This window comes from Clinocottus analis, unplaced genomic scaffold (genome assembly GCF_023055335.1).
Source record: "Clinocottus analis isolate CAN_PGR_092001 unplaced genomic scaffold, fCliAna1.0.p SCAF_34, whole genome shotgun sequence".
In the NCBI taxonomy this organism is placed as follows: Eukaryota; Metazoa; Chordata; class Actinopteri; order Perciformes; family Cottidae; genus Clinocottus; species Clinocottus analis.
In genome coordinates this window covers 229260-246791 of record NW_027176087.1, presented here as the reverse complement: position 1 = coordinate 246791, position 17532 = coordinate 229260, and the positions used below count along the sequence as shown (strand labels likewise).

At 49.1% G+C, this 17532-nt stretch overlaps 1 protein-coding gene across 1 annotated transcript; it reads right to left on the bottom strand.

Annotated features, from left to right (window-relative positions):
• Positions 1-1400: 1400 nt before the first annotated feature.
• aoc2 (amine oxidase copper containing 2) lies at positions 1401-12046 on the bottom strand. The gene is made up of 5 exons (XM_068596145.1): positions 10474-12046; positions 8634-8752; positions 6388-6554; positions 3165-3297; positions 1401-3055 (listed from the first exon to the last, which is right to left on the bottom strand). The coding sequence occupies exons 1-5, from the start codon at positions 12041-12043 to the stop codon at positions 2771-2773; spliced, it is 2274 nt and encodes a 757-aa protein (XP_068452246.1). The 5' UTR covers positions 12044-12046; the 3' UTR covers positions 1401-2770.
• Between the last annotated feature and the right edge of the window lie 5486 nt (positions 12047-17532).

Sequence of the window (17532 nt, the reverse complement as noted above, 5' to 3'; positions counted from 1 at the left end):
ATTTCATAATTACTTCATACAGTGAGAGGTGAAAGGTGCCTCCTCCCTGTGGACTCACAGGAAGTGGTCTGTTTCCTGGATCGACACGACGTCCTCCTTGAAGACGGGTTCTGCAGCAGGAAGGAGGAGCTGCACGCTCAGGGGCCTGCTGCTATAATGTCACTGTTTCTGTAAAGAATAACACGATGCCGTTCTTTCTGAATAACAATCAGTAATGTGGAAACAATGCATGTGCAATGCAATGCGATGCATTTGTCAGAAACATTTCACTCAACAGCTGACGGGAAGAAAACACTCACCACATCCTGGAAGTACACAGAACCAACCACTGCCCTCTGAGAGGGTGAGAGGATGAGAGGGTGAGCGACACTGTGTGTCTGGAACGTGTTGTCAGTGCAACAAACCTTAAAGCAACATTGAACAACACAAATATTTCATTCTACAAAATCTTGTGAGAATGAAAGACAAACCTCCGGTCCCGTCCTTTGGCCAATAACCTCTGTGTTTATTCTGCATTATTCTGTTTATACTGTGACGGTGCCTCACTGTGTCACTGTGACCCCCCCCCCCCCATCCGGGTAAGATGTAATGACAGGCGGACTGGAGCCGTCCTGCAGTGCGTATTTGTCGTCGTCACCGTCGTCTCTCTCTCTCTTCTACCAAACATGTTTATTATATTTCTGCTCATAGCAGCGTCAGTATTGACTACTGGGCCCATCATACGGCCACCGGGCCGCTGTGTTCACACCGAACGTGGTGCGAATATCCGCGGCGCGTCTACGGTGTCAGTTTACTCGCTTGACAAAGCGTCTTTACGTACAAAAAAAAATCAGCCACTGCCGTGCCGGGCCCTTGCTGACCGGCCCACCGGGAGGACTCCTGGGTCTCCCTCTGGCCAATCCCCCCTCCAGGAGGACTCCTGGGTCTCCCTCTGGCCAATCCCCCCTCCAGGAGGACTCCTGGGTCTCCCTCTGGCCAATCCCCCCCTCCAGGAGGACTCCTGGGTCTCCCTCTGGCCAATCCCCCCTCCAGGAGGACTCCTGGGTCTCCCTCTGGCCAATCCCCCCCTCCAGGAGGACTCCTGGGTCTCCCTCTGGCCAAGCCCCCCTCCAGGAGGACTCCTGGGTCTCCCTCTGGCCAATCCCCCCTCCAGGAGGACTCCTGGGTCTCCCTCTGGCCAAGCCCCCCCTGGCCCAGCAGGCCTCCAGAGGGGACACCACAACTGAACCCATTTTGGGCGCCTGGTTTGGGTCACGGTGGCCCCGGAGCCTCAGGGTAAGGCCCCTGCCTCCTGAGTCCTTGGTTCAAACCTGTTGTTGACATTTTGGGTTCTTACGCCGAAGCCGATCCTGATTGTTTCTCTGTCATCAGAAAGTAGTAAAGAAACGCGACACAGTTGGTTTCTCTCCTGCTGCATTGTCAGTTTAATATTTATTTCACAGTTTATATCATCGTGGTTCATGAGTCAGAAACGCAGACAGAAAAACAAAGCATTACGTCGCTGCCAGTGCTAATGTGGGTACATTTTGAATCTGTTAAAAATGATTGCAAACATCATTGAATGACTAGACTTTAGCCTCCTACACTTTAAGTCACATTTCTTATGATGAAAGTATATGGTTTTGAGAAAACAATTACAAATAATCCCAGCTAACAATCATAACTGATGGGAATTGGACGAGTATTCACAAAACACTTATTCCTGATAACCTGTGTTTTTGGCTCCAAAAAGCACATGAAGCGTCTCCAGCTGTACCAACACCAGGGAAGCTGGGACATGCAGCCCGTCAGTTATGGAGGTATTTAGTCATAAACGGGAAAAGTCTGGGGCTCAAACAGCACGACGGTTCATCCTCTGGGGACGTGAATCTTTGAACTAAAACTTTGTGTTGTCAGCCAAGTATTAGACAAAGTAAAAAATAAAGCTATGTAACAAGTTGTAGCAAATGTTCACACATTTGTCGTGACATGATTGAACACTAATAGTTACCTGGAAAACAGGAAATCGCCTTGAAAGCTGAAATGAGTTGATAAAAGTGTACATTATTTGGAGTGATGGGGTTATTTTCTTCAGTATAACCTGTTAAGCACGTTCATTTTCTTTCTTGATAAGAGTACGGAGCTGGAATGAGGACGTGGCAGCTCTGTACCAGCATCGACACCATGTCTGATTAGCACAGTGTGTGGAAGTGCTGGTGTAACTGGTAGATAAACAGAAAATACTAAACTGACAATTTGTTGTGTTTACACTGTCCCGTTTTCATGAAAGACAAGTGTAGTCATCGAATGCAGAGATCGTCTGGTGGACATTTGGAAACCTCTCTGTGTCTGGCTGTTCATGAAGAAAACTCCAAGAACCTAAAATGTATGTTTCTTCATGTATGTTTGTGTACAGAAGAAACTACGGAGATACAGAGGGTTAAATAGTGAGTTTTAAAGATGTTTGAAGTTCACTTTACAAAGAGCCAGGCTAGCTGCTTCCCTCTGCTTTCAGTCTTTGTGCTAAGCTAGGCTAACCCAGACATGACTCCAGCTCAGGATTTAACACAAATATGATCTTCTCGTCACACTTTCAGAAACAAAGCATTTTCAAAAACATAGAAAAGTCCTTCTCTCATTTCCTTTCTCTCACACATGTAACCACTCAAACAAAGAGGCGCGCGTTGCGTCTGGAAACACGTCAACGCTGACTCACGTGTCCTGACAGATGCAAAAATAAACCCAAGCATATCTGAGTGGATTGGGGCGACCGCCGCATCGTGCCCAACAATCAGTCCTCAAACTTCAAGACCCCTTCGAAGCCGTGGTAGCTGAAGGGCTGGAGCACGGGGCTGCAGGCCTCTTGAGCAAGGCAGGCCATCCTGTTGTTGTCACAGCTGTCCTCGCTGCCCGGGACCATGTACACCGAGTCGGCAGAGCGGATGGACGGGTCCTCGTCGAAGTAGTTGTGGGGCCGCAGCAGGACCCCGCCCCCGTTGCCCACGGTCACCGTGTTGGGGATGTCCTCGGCGTGGGGGATGTGGAGGAAGCCGGTGGTCACCCAGGCGACCAGGTCCTGCGGGTACATTATCAAACACGTCATGCCAACTGCTTCAGCCAAGTCATCTCAGTTTGAATACAAATGTGTGTTTGTGTTCTCACACGGAGGTTCTATCTCAACAAACCTCGTCTTCGATGCTTTCGTTGTCTTCAATGTACTTGCTGAAGTCCACCGCTGGAGACCAGATGTTGTTTTGATTGTACAGGCTGCTGCTGGTCTGCTCTGAGTCCTTATGCTTGGTAATGGCAACCTTATACCTGGAGACAAACCAAAGAGATGCTTTGGGTGGCCAGCAGAACCAGGCTCGATGACCTAAGGCTGCATTGAGTCTCATAGGAGCATGAAAGTCTCCACACCATACCTTCTGGAGCACAACCCCACTCACGCCACAAAAATACTCCCAGTATGTACAGAGCGTGCTCAATCGTCCCTTATGGACAGAACATGGACTATGTCCTTCTTGCTGGCCACTAGCGGTATTCACAGGACAGAAAACATTTACATTCCTTTCATTTCCCAAGATGTAGAGCACGGGTCACTAAGAGGTGGACCGCGGTCTGGATCCGGACCCAGACGCCGTTTTATCCGGACCCTGGACCTATGACCGATTGATATGACCGACAGGTTGTAGGGTTGCATACACCAGTATGTCGTCTGCATAGAGGTAAGATGACTTTGTCACGTTTGGTCTAATGTGGCTCAGTGACAGTGTATGAAAGCAACTGAAAATAGTCCAAAAATGATTCATTTTGAAATTTCAAAATGAATTCGGTGTCTTTATTTTGTAGGGCTGGGCAAGTTAACGCGTCATTATCGCGTTAACTTTTTAATCGATTAATGCCGTTAATTATTTGATCATGCGTTAAGTGCATTTTTTATTCTATTTTATTTTCGGCCTTTACTTTGAAGGCGATTAATGTAGGTGCTCGCTCCCGCTTCTGTAGCCTCGCCGGACGATTTGCCGAAAGGGTGATATACACTCTTTCAACTGCAACTGTGTCTGGCCACGCAGTTGCATTGACGGACTCGTGTTGGTTTATAGTTCCTGTGTGTTTTTCATACTCCAGACCAGCAGGTGGAGCAACGAGCGTTTAGAGTGGACCTGCACACCGACGTTCACGATATCTCCCTCCAGGAGTTCACCTCCATCTTTGTGTCCTGATACTCCGTCAGATGGTTTTATAAATGCTCATATTTGTGGACCTCTTCAGCCAAACGTTCTTCAACAGGATCCATTGTTCCTGTTTCTGCTGTGGCTTTTAAAAACAGAGGTATGATGCTGTGAAACCGGACATGAGAGACTCAGAAAGGACGTGGTTAGCGGACCAATCACAGCCTTGCTGCTGAGAACGGCTCGTGTAGCTTTGACGGATAGTCAGACATTGTGGGTGACGCATGCGAGATGGATAAAAAGGGGCCTCTGCGTGTTTTGCGTGCTTGTGTCTCTGCGTAAAACCAGAGTATAAATGACCCTGACGTGAAAACTCGTATTGTTCTGTAGTTTCTGTCCTCAGCGAGTCGCTGAGTCGCCTCTCGAAGCTTCTCAGGCGCTCAGTCTACCAGCAGCCTCCAGCTGCAGCTCAGCGTCTGGACTGAACATTAAGGCTCAAAGCTGCTGCTGATACCTGTCAGCTGTCCTTCACACCTCCACCTCTTCAACCAGACGTCAGGTCACTGGTTCAAGACAACACAGACTTTTACCAACGAGGAAGAAACACTGAACCGAAACCATGAAAAACACTTATTGCTTTTGTATAAAGTGAAACAACTGCTGGTCTTTAACATCTTTAAGGTAAGAAACAGACTGAACATGGACCAAAGAAGTAGTGGTTTGTCCCTCACAGGGACCCTTACTACTGAACATGGACCAAAGAAGGAGTGGTTTGTCCCTCACAGGGACCCTTACTACTGAACATGGACCAAAGAAGGAGTGGTTTGTCCCTCACAGGGACCCTTACTACTGAACATGGACCAAAGAAGGAGTGGTTTGTCCCTCACAGGGACCCTTACTACTGAACATGGACCAAAGAAGGAGTGGTTTGTCCCTCACAGGGACCCTTACTACTGAACATGGACCAAAGAAGTAGTGGTTTGTCCCTCACAGGGACCCTTACTACTGAACATGGACCAAAGAAGGAGTGGTTTGTCCCTCACAGGGACCCTTACTACTGAACATGGACCAAAGAAGGAGTGGTTTGTCCCTCACAGGGACCCTTACTACTGAACATGGACCAAAGAAGGAGTGGTTTGTCCCTCACAGGGACCCTTACTACTGAACATGGACCAAAGAAGGAGTGGTTTGTCCCTCACAGGGACCCTTACTATTGAACATGGACCAAAGAAGGAGTGGTTTGTCCCTCACAGGGACCCTTACTACTGAACATGGACCAAAGAAGGAGTGGTTTGTCCCTCACAGGGACCCTTACTACTGAACATGGACCAAAGAAGGAGTGGTTTGTCCCTCACAGGGACCCTTACTATTGAACATGGACCAAAGAAGGAGTGGTTTGTCCCTCACAGGGACCCTTACTACTGAACATGGACCAAAGAAGGAGTGGTTTGTCCTTCACAGGGACCCTTACTACTTAACATGGACCAAAGAAGGAGTGGTTTGTCCCTCACAGGGACCCTTACTACTGAACATGGACCAAAGAAGGAGTGGTTTGTCCCTCACAGGGACCCTTACTATTGAACATGGACCAAAGAAGGAGTGGTTTGTCCCTCACAGGGACCCTTACTACTGAACATGGACCAAAGAAGGAGTGGTTTGTCCCTCACAGGGACCCTTACTACTGAACATGGACCAAAGAAGGAGTGGTTTGTCCCTCACAGGGACCCTTACTACTGAACATGGACCAAAGAAGGAGTGGTTTGTCCCTCACAGGGACCCTTACTACTGAACATGGACCAAAGAAGGAGTGGTTTGTCCCTCACAGGGACCCTTACTACTGAACATGGACCAAAGAAGGAGTGGTTTGTCCCTCACAGGGACCCTTACTACTGAACATGGACCAAAGAAGGAGTGGTTTGTCCCTCACAGGGACCCTTACTACTGAACAGTACCTGTTCATAATAAATAAAAAAGATTTATAAACTGTATATGTATGTTAACTTGCTGTTGCTCCAGAGTGCTGTTAATATTTCTTAACTTTATTATTGAATTTGGTGCATAATGAGATTTATCGAAGAAAAATCATGTGATTAATCAGTTGGTTTTCTTTCCAACTTTGTCCAGCCCTATTACTTTTCCATCTCTATCTTGTCTCACACAAGGTTTCATAATCAAGGCAAAAGAAGAGCTCACAATCATTCACTATCAGCGAGTTGATGTCGGCTGCCCGCCTCACCTGGCCCAGGACATGGCCCTCTCCTCGGGCTGGCTCTCCGGGAGGTGGTCCCCGGCGAAGCTGAACACCTGCAGCCTGTAGGAGCGCTGGTGGCCCCAGCGGTTGGTCTTGTTGCTGGCGATGTGGAGGTAGCGAGGAGTCTTGGAGTCAAAGCGCAGGGCTGCTTCCTGTGGGGTGTCGCAGCAGACAGTAGACCCTCAGTCAAGATTCAAGAGGTACTTTTCTGGCTGCAACACTGGTGGACGAGGAAATTGTAATTTCAATGAACAGTACATGTGAGTATATCACGGGTTGCCAGGAATACGTCATGGACGGGCTATTTGATAAGTTGTATGTAAGGCTTGAGCTGCCTGATATCCAGCGATATTAACAAAACAAGGAAACAGAAGCAGTCGCACCAACTTAAGTCAGTGTTTGACTCGACCACCAGGACATTGTCTCCTGGATCCTGACGGTGTCGGTGAGGTCCAACGAGGGTCACACTTATGTAAAGTTCATTAGAAAACTGCGCCCGACCAAGACTGCGTTGATAATAATTAGTGAGAAGAGGCGGGGCCATGTGGGCATAGCAGTGGTGTGTGTGGGGTGTCCATCAGCTGTCTGTCAGCGAGGAGAGAGAGAGGCCCGATCCCAATCATCCCCCACAGACTCACGGACTCTGAGGCTCTGACGTCTGTGAGGGTTTAGTTCTGTCCCGATGTCACATGGTGGAGGGCCTGAGGGCTCTGTGGAGGGTCTGAGGGCTCTGTGGAGGGCCTGAGGGCTCTGTGGAGGGCCTGAGGGCTCTGTGGAGGGCCTGAGGGCTCTGTGGAGGGTCTGGGGGCTCTGTGGAGGGCCTGAGGGCTCTGTGGAGGGCCTGAGGGCTCTGTGGAGGGCCTGGGGGCTCTGTGGAGGGCCTGGGGGCTCTGTGGAGGGTCTGAGGGCTCTGTGGAGGGTCTGGGGGCTCTGTGGAGGGCCTGAGGGCTCTGTGGAGGGCCTGAGGGCTCTGTGGAGGGCCTGAGGGCTCTGTGGAGGGCCTGAGGGCTCTGTGGAGGGCCTGAGGGCTCTGTGGAGGGTCTGAGGACACTTCATGAACCCTCAAAGTCAGCATTGATGCCGTACGGGTCACGTGACCTGAGGAAACGGACGTCAGGTCACGTGACCTGAGGAAACGGACTGTTCACGCTGCTTCCTGTGAGCAGCTGTACGTTCCAGTGATAAGTTGTGGTGAACATCTGCGTCTTCAGGAGAGGAGGGGTGGAGGAGAGGAAGAGTGGAGAAAGGGAGGAGGAGGGGAGGAGAGGAGGAGAAGTGGAGAGCAGGGTACAGACTTCGCTGGCTCTCGGTGTTTTCTTTGTACAGAATGAGTTGTGGTTGTAAACATTCGTGCTGGTTCAGTTTCTGAGGGTTCAGCCTCTTGCTGGCCCACGTAGACCCCACGAGAGGCCTCCTCCCTGTCCCCCCATGAGAGGCCTCCTTCCTGTCCCCCCACGAGAGGCCTCCTTCCTGTCCCCACACACAGGACAGCGGGAAAGAGCGGACAGGATGCATTCTGGGAGGAAGCTTCATGTCAGAGGACTGCAGTCATGTGTTCTGCCTCCAGCTGGACATGAACACACTGGACGCTGGCGACACCGTGAGAGGAGATGTGACGGTTGTTTAGAAGAGAAATATGATGAGAATTCAAATACATTTCTTTACTTTTTCGTTGTACACTGTTTCAAGCCTTTATAACACATCATTATGACTAATACTTGCCAGATTTTGAAAGTTAAATTTGTCCTGAAAAAAAGCAAAGTCAATTTGCCAAAAGGACATTTCTTGACATATTTATTGATGAAGAAGATGAAAAGCACCAGGCGGACTCTCATCATTAAAGTCCTGGAAACCTAATGCTGTCCTTAAAAATCTAGACTATTTATTTATGAACACATTGGTTGCATAAATATGAATAGTGATGACATCGCTATCAATCATTGTGATGAATGTCTCATTCTGGTGTTTTCACGTCTGTGAATAATAACACCAGCATTCCAAGAAGGAAACACTCGTGGATTCTGCGGCTTGGCTCAGCAGCACTGGGGAGTAAACCCATCGCTTCCCGGAGCAGAGACGCTCGTAACAGAAACCATGTGAGACTTCGCTCATGCTGCCGCCACACGGTCGCTGAAGGCGGTCCAGGACCTCCAGCGGCCCCTGTGCTCCTAATGAACTGCCAGCTAATGCAAACGGCTGTGGAGGAAGTGGAGAGGAAGGAGAGGAAGGACCTGCTCTGTGGCCAGCTGCTGCTCCACCAGCTGGGGCACCATGGCGTAGCGCCGGGGCATCCAGGGCAGCGACACGTTGACGTACTCCATGTCCTTCGTCTGGAAGAAGTTCTTCTCTCCTGCAGGAGACCAGGAAGTAACACGTCACATGATGCTGTACACGTCACATGATGCTGTACACGTCACATGATGCTGTACACGTCACATGATGCTGTACATGAGGCTGTACATGTACATCATATGATGTACATGTACAGCCTCATGTCATGTACATGTACATGACATGAGGCTGTACATGATGCTGTACACGTCACATGATGCTGTACATGTACATCATATGATGTACATGTACATCATATGATGTACATGTACAGCATCATGTACATGACATGAGGCTGTACATGTACATCATATGATGTACATGTACATGACATGAGGCTGTACATGATGCTGTACACGTCACATGATGCTGTACATGTACATCATATGATGTACATGTACATCATATGATGTACATGTACAGCATCATGTACACGTCACATGAGGCTGTACATGTACATCATATGATGTACATGTACATGACATGAGGCTGTACATGATGCTGTACACGTCACATGAGGCTGTACATGTACATCATATGATGTACATGTACATGACATGAGGCTGTACATGATGCTGTACACGTCACATGAGGCTGTACATGTACATCATATGATGTACATGTACAGCATCATGTACATGACATGATGCTGTACATGTACATCATATGATGTACATGTACATCATATGATGTACATGTACAGCATCATGTCATGTACATGTACATCATATGATGTACATGTACATGACATGAGGCTGTACATGTACATCACCTCTCTGTGTTCTTATTCATCGGGTCAACAGGTTAGTTTTCCAGGAGCAGCGACCTCTTTCAACGCGTCTGTTGGGAGACGAACCCGCGTTATAGTCGACAACAGTGGAATCAATTCTAATGTGAAAATGAAAAGTCACCGTCAGATCACATGGCAGTGATGTCATGCTGAAATGAAATGCAAGCAACCTGTCAGTCACTCAGGAGGCGGGCTCTATTCTATCTGCTGGAGGCCCAATGCAGCTGATCATACTCCGATTATACTGGATGACAATAACTGAGATTATAATACATTGGATAATAATACATGTAATGGTAACATATAGTATTGTAACGTTACGTGAAGATGGAGTCTAAACTGATTGAAATGCTCCTCATATGTAGGAAGCAGGTCTAGGATGGGCGGGTCCAGTGTTTAGTCCCGCGTGGTTTGAAGGTGTGAACCTCCTCATGCATGAAGGAGACTGTTGGTTCATTGAGTTGTGTGTCGCAGACTGCTTTGGGTTTGCAGACTTTGCCTTCTTGCAAGAATAAACGGATGAAAGACAGTTTTGATTCAGAGATTCCATAACTCCTCAGCAGATCAACTGAGAAAATCTTCCATTATATAACCTATAAACAAGGAAGCAGAGACAACACGTGTTGTGTTTTTCATATACTGTAAATAAGACATAATCATGGAGAATGAGCCATATTCATTCTTTGAACTAAATGCTATTGATATGTGTAGTTATTAATAGACATGTTGAAGGATCCAATGAAGCACATGTTTGAATGCATCATACATATATTATACACAATAATATTGTAGGCTGTGCTCTGTGACCAACCATGTGACCAGATGACGTGCTGGTGGACGGCATGAGCGTGAAGAAGGCTTTGTGATATGTGTTGTGGCTATTGTGAATAGTTATGATTGCTTGCCTACGATAAAGCGTTATGAGCATGCGCATCAGCCACGGCCCTCACCCAGCACGTCCAGGTCCACCTTGAAGTGGATGAAGTGCGTGTGCAGGTTCCCCAGCACGTGCTCGGCCACCTGGGTCCCGGTCCTGCGGCCGCCGGCCTGCAGGAAGGAGGAGGCGATGTAGCCGGTGGCGTGCACCTTGGCCTCCACGGAGCCGCTCTGGTAGAAGATGAAGTCCCACATGTAGTCGTAGTTCCCGATGGCCGTGATGGTCCGGAGCACCAGCGCGCTGTTCACCAGGCCCCCGTAGCTGTGGTGGTAGAAGTCCGAGAAGTGCCTCCTGAGGGGCTGCCCGGTGTTCAGCTCGAACAGGCAGATGGAGTTCCGGAAGCGGACCGGGCCCGGGACGTCGATGTAGCGGTACGTGTCCAGGTAGGTGGCCCCGTAGGGACAGTCCACCCCGCGGACCAGCTCGTGCGCAAAGCGCCCGATCCCGATGCTGGAGTCCAGGAACTTGGTCAGGATCATCCCGGGCGTCACGGACCCGTACACGGACATGGCCTCCTGCACGCTCAGCTCGTACAGGATCCGCTCCCCGTGGAAGCGCACGTCGAACACGCGCATGCCCGTGAGCGAGCTGAGCCCGAAGGCGAAGCTCCAGTCCAGGTACACGACGTGGTTGTGGCTGATGCTGTAGCGCTTCCCCTCGGCCTCGTAGAGCTGCGGGCCGATCTGCAGCGGCCGGCTGCGGGGCTTCAGGGACCCGTGCCCCGGGGTCTGCTTGTACACGATCTTCTCCACGGAGCCCGCGTCGTACTCCCGCCGCAGCTGCTCCACGCTGCTGAAGTACTGGCCGTTGTAGAGGAGCCGCTCCAGCGTCCAGGCGGACGCGTTGAGGCTCTGGTGGTCCACCAGCACCTCAAAGCCCACCGGGTGGATGTACATGCCGGCCACGTCCCTGAAGAACGAGATCCAGGTCTTCCTGTCCCCGGACTGGACCCCGCGGGGCATCTGCTCGAACACGTTCAGCGGCTTGTCCGGACCCGCGTCGAAGCTCTCCTTCATCAGGGTCTTCAGCCCGGAGTAGACCTCCTCCAGGAAGGAGAAGAGCAGCTTGTACTCCCCGATGGTGACCGTGCGGGCCGTGATGGGCAGCTGGGTCCGGTACCGCTCCTGGGTGACATCTCGGTGGTAGGTCGGGTTGGGGAGAGGTCCCACCACGTACTCCTTCACGTAGCCGAGCTTGCCGTGGAAGACCACCGCCGTGGCCTCCCGGACCGGGCTTGGGCCGTTCTGGTCCAAGTAAGCCAGCGCGTCCGCTTTCTTGGGCACGGACAGGTCTATGAGGAACAGGAAGTTGTCCGCGGGCTTGGTGATCTGGTTGGTAGAAATGTCCAAGTCCTTCTGCCAGACCAGGTACTGCTGGACCTGCAGGTACTCGTCCCGGGTCAGGTCTGCGAACGCCCGGCTGCGCTCGTCATGTTCGCGCCTCAGCGGGTGCACGCGCCGCGCGGAGCATTTGGGGGCCCTGCCGGAGCGGAGCCCGACCAGCACGACGTTCAGGATGATGGAGGCGAGGACGAAGAGGACCAGCGCCCACTTCAAGAAGGAGTTCATCCTCCGCTCCACCATGACGCGCGGGGACGAGGGAGTGAGGAGCCGGAGCAGCGAGCCTCCCGGGTCGGATAGAGAGGCCCCCCTTCCCCCAGAGCCTCCCCCACACACCGGACCCTCCCACGTCCACTCCAGAGCCCCCCCCCCCCTCCCCCACACACACACACACACACCGGACCCTCCCACGTCCACTCCAGAGCCCCCCCCCCCCCTCCCACACACACACACACACACACCGGACCCTCCCCCGCCCATCAGGGCGAACACTTGTGGAATGTCAGAAGCCTCAATTCAGCTATGAGGCTTAAACACACAACAATATTACATATCAATATTATGTATCATCATTATACATCAGTATTAATTCAATTCAGTTTATTTTGTACAGCCCAAAATCACAAATACAAGATTCTCCTCTGAGGGCTTTACAATCTGTACACATGACATCCTGTCCCAGGACCTCACATCAGACCAGGAACAACTCCCCAAATAAAGACAATAAACCCTTTCAAAGAAGGGTTTATTATCTCTCGTTTAGGCTCTATGAAGGAAGAAGCTTCATAGAGCAACAGAGGAGGATCCTCTGTTGCTCTATGAAGGAAGAAGCTTCATAGAGCAACAGAGGATCCTCTGTTGCTCTATGAAGGAAGAAGCTTCATAGAGCAACAGAGGAGGATCCTCTGCTGGATGGACAGAAGCAACAGATGTCATGTGACCAGAATGATCAATAACAGAGTTACAGCTCATTACATGAACATGACAGAAATGATTCATATCAGTGGTAGACACGGACCACGATCCAGATAACATGATCCATGGTGTTATACATCAATATTATATATCATTATTCTACATTCATATTATACATCAATATCATATATCAACATTACACATCAACATTATCATAATTATTAATATTATTATTCCATCTTCTCCCGTCCCACAGGCAGAAACTCAGATCTGTAGAGTCTGAGGTGACGACTGAAGAGATGGAGCTCAGAGAGATGGAGCTCAACTGCAACTGTGTCTGGCCACGCAGTTGCACTGACGGACTCGTGTTGGTTTATAGTTCCTGTGTTTTCCAGACTCCAGACCAGCAGGTGGAGCAACGAGCGTTTAGAGTGGACCTGCACACCGACGTTCACGATATCTCCCTCCAGGAGTTCACCTCCATCTTTGTGTCCTGATACTCGTCAGATGGTTTTATAAATGCTCATATTTGTGGACCTCTTCAGCCAAACGTTCTTCAACAGGATCCATTGTTCCTGTTTCTGCTGTGGCTTTTAAAAACAGAGGTATTATGCTGTGAAACCGGACATGAGAGACTCAGAAAGGACGTGGTTAGTGGACCAATCACAGCCTTGTGGGCTTGCGTTGCTTTGACGGATAGTCAGGAATTTGGGGTGAAGCACAACGATTTGACCACGCGAGGTGGGCCGTGCGTGTCTTGCGTCTCTGAGTATCAATCAGCCTCGAGTCCGAGGGTCTGAAACCCGGTGGAAGTGAAAGTGAGGGGCGTCGCGTGAAGCGCAGCTTCATCGGCCCGTGTGCTCCTGGTGAGCCGTGTGGCCCACAGGACTGTACGAGTTTGTCGGTCTGTGACACTTTTTTTTGCTGCCATCCCAGCTGGCCACCACCACGGACCGCTGCTGCCTTCACACATTACAAGCCTGCCGCTGACGCGAAGCAGAAACTGCTTCTTGTTATCCACCAACTTCCTCATAGCAAGATAAGTATAATCAGGGTGTTTTATATTTTTAGCCGATTGTTTTCGTACATATCTCCCCTAGATGACCCCTCTCTGTCAGGCCTGCAGGGCCCACAATGGAGACCGGACCCCTGTTGTTTTCCAGGTCTCGGCGGATCATGCAGAAAAGGAAACCCTCGCTGGCCGGCTCTTGACCCGCTGTGCTTCCTGCCAGCCCGGTGGGAAATGGTTTTAGACTCAGCCAGCATTCTTTCAAACATTCTGATGCGTTTGATAAGCACGGGAACTTCCAGACTTCACCTCCAAGATATTGACGGAAGACGCCAGAGACCGAACGTCCGGATTGGACGAAGAGAGAGCTGCACTGGGTGATAGTTTCTTATGTGTAATTTGCAATCACTTATTTGGACTATGAATAACAGACAAATGTATTTCATCCTTTTGGCATGTACGTTTGCTAACACGACACTAATATTCCCGGTTAGCTTACCATTGTTTATTTACAGATAGGTAGAAATATAAACGGGTGAGGATAGTCACAGCGCAACTATTTGGGTATTTACACCGAGCTAAGTTAAATATACTTAATTTAGAACGAGATCATGTGTAGGGAGCGTACATGGGCCACACTCTGGACATTCACACAGGAGACCGAGGCTTTAGTCCCATGTGAAGCATTTCAAATAAAAACATGTAAAACGAGCTGCAGTTTCAGGTCTCTGACAATGTGAGAAGGTTCAAAGAAATGAACCACTGTTTCCACTCATAAGTAAGGCTGCAACTAACGATTATTTTAATAATCGATTATTCGGTCGATTATTTTTTCGATTATTCAATTAATAGGATAAAAAATTTTTTATTTTAAAGCATTAATTTGCAACCTTTTATTCCAAAAACAGAACTGACAGTGCAAGAATTTATAAAAAATAAAGAAATACAAATCAGAAAACTTAACAGGATTTGTTTAAACGTCAGAACTTACACTCACAGACACACACACACACACACACTCAACAGATAACTTACAGACTGCACTTTACCTAAACAAAGGTTGTTCATTAGATATGGAACTACAAATCCCAGCAGCACTTCCTCTGCATGAAGCCTCATTATATCAGACTGTTGAACGCAGGTCTGTGTTCTGACCTCAGAGGAGATGTTTACTCGTTGCTTCTCTTGAAGCGGTATTTTAAAATGAAGACGTTATCTAACCCAACAGCGCAAACACGGGGAATGAAGGACTAGCTAGCGAGCTAACGACAACGGTTAGCCTAGCTGCTAAGTTATTGTACACGCAACGCGACTATGCAGCGACATAGAGAGGAAACAACGGGCTGCACCCTAACCTTCTGTCTGCTGCGCTCAACTGTTTTGTTCAATACTCAAACTTCTCCGTGACTTATTGAGCGGCGTAACAATCGCGCGACACAACGAATCGATAATGAAATTCGTTGCCAACTTTTAATAATCAATTTTTATCAATTTTATCGATTGGTTGTTGCAGCCCTACTCATGAGATCTGATCATATAGGTAGTGATTGTTTGATCTGAGTAGTGAGTAATTCAGTTGTTTCTTTGTGTTTCTCTGCTAGCCCATGTTGATGTGTCCTTCAATATTATTGTGAATGTTAGCTCCTCCCATCAGCGTGTGAATGTTAGCTCCTCCCATCACAGTGTGAATGTTAGCTCCTCCCATCAGAGTGTGAATGTTAGCTCCTCCCATCAGAGTGTGAATGTTAGCTCCTCCCATCAGCGTGTGAATGTTAGCTCCTCCCATCAGCATGTGAATGTTAGCTCCTCCCATCAGAGTGTGAATGTTAGCTCCTCCCATCAAAGTGTAAATGTAAGCTCCTCCCATCAGCGTGTAAATGTTAGCTCCTCCCATCAGTGTGTGAATGTAAGCTCCTCCCATCAGCGTGTGAATGTAAGCTCCTCCCATCACAGTGTGAATGTCAGCTCCTCCCATCAGCGTGTAAATGTTAGCTCCTCCCATCAGAGTGTGAATGTCAGCTCCTCCCATCAGAGTGTGAATGTTAGCTCCTCCCATCAGAGTGTGAATTTAAGCTCCTCCCATCAGTGTGTGACTGTTAGCTCCTCCCATCAGTGTGTGAATGTAAGCTCCTCCCATCAGTGTGTAAATGTTAGCTTCTCCCATCAGCGTGTAAATGTAAGCTCCTCCCATCAGCGTGTAAATGTTAGCTCCTCCCATCACAGTGTGAATGTCAGCTCCTCCCATCAGCGTGTAAATGTTAGCTCCTCCCATCACAGTGTGAATGTCAGCTCCTCCCATCAGCATGTGAATGTTAGCTCCTCCCATCAGTGTGTGAATGTAAGCTCCTCCCATCAGTGTGTGAATGTTAGCTCCTCCCATCAGTGTGTGAATGTAAGCTCCTCCCATCAGTGTGTAAATGTTAGCTTCTCCCATCAGCGTGTACATGTAAGCTCCTCCCATCAGCGTGTGAATGTTAGCTCCTCCCATCAGAGTGTGACTGTTAGCTCCTCCCATCAGCGTGTGAATGTAAGCTCCTCCCATCAGCGTGTGAATGTAAGCTCCTCCCATCAGCGTGTGACTGTTAGCTCCTCCCATCAGTGTCTGAATGTTAGCTCCTCCCATCAAAGTGTAAATGCAAGCTTCTCCCATCAGTGTGTAAATGTAAGCTCCTCCCATCAGCGTGTGAATGTAAGCTCCTACCAACAGAGTTTAAATGTTAGCTCCTCCCATCATCGTGTAAATGTTAGCTCCTCCCATCAGTGTGTGAATGTAAGCTCCTCCCATCAGAGTGTGAATGTTAGCTCCTCCCATCAGTGTGTGAATGTAAGCTCCTCCCATCAGCGTGTAAATGTTAGCTCCTCCCATCAGCGTGTAAATGTAAGCTCCTCCCATCAGAGTGTGAATGTTAGCTCCTCCCATCAGAGTGTAAATGTTAGCTCCTCCCATCAGAGTGTGAATGTTAGCTCCTCCCATCAGCGTGTGAACAGGTGAATGATGTCATAAAGTGATACAATTATATTATATTGCTATTTCTATTTCCTGTCTTGGTATACACATTTTCATATTTACTAAGAGTACACAGTTCTTTGTTTACTACTTCCTTCTTTTAGTACAACATGGTTTTATAAGTGGTGGAGGATCTCCAGCTGGGTTCCAGTCTGGGTCAAATGTCGTTGATGATGATTGGTGGTCCTGTTCCAACCCATTGAGCTGGAGCTACATGAAAGAAGCCTCTAAGGTGACGGAGCAGCATTGGCCACCGAGCTGAATGGATTCATTGTGAAGAATTACCTCCCCTTGGATGCTTCCCACACTGTTTGCTATTCATGTCTTTAAGTGGAGAAGTAATCTCAGGAGCATCTAGATATCTAAGACTCAAGACCAGTGTGTGGCTTTATTGGTAGCGAGCAGTGATGTTGCAGATGACAACCCACTGATTACCTCTCTGCTCATGCCTCTCTTTCCTGCCTGGGAGAACTCCGGTTGCTCCAGGGGACATAAGGAAGGTGAGCGGCCCCCAGAGCCAGTGTGATAGTTGTGTTTGGGGCCTACTTCTCCAACTGTGTCTGAAACGAGGTGCTGTGTTCTGCTTTGGGCCAGATGTAAGGTGGTGTGCACCCTGGAGGGGAACCAGTATTGTTTACATCATGTTTACTTGGTGGGGGTGTTCTCCTTCCCGATCTCTGTTAGCGCTCCAGTAACATGTAGAGCAGGCAGAGCGCTCCAGTAACATGTAGAGCAGGCAGAGCGCTCCAGTGACATGTAGAGCAGGCAGAGCGCTCCAGTGACATGTAGAGCAGGCAGAGC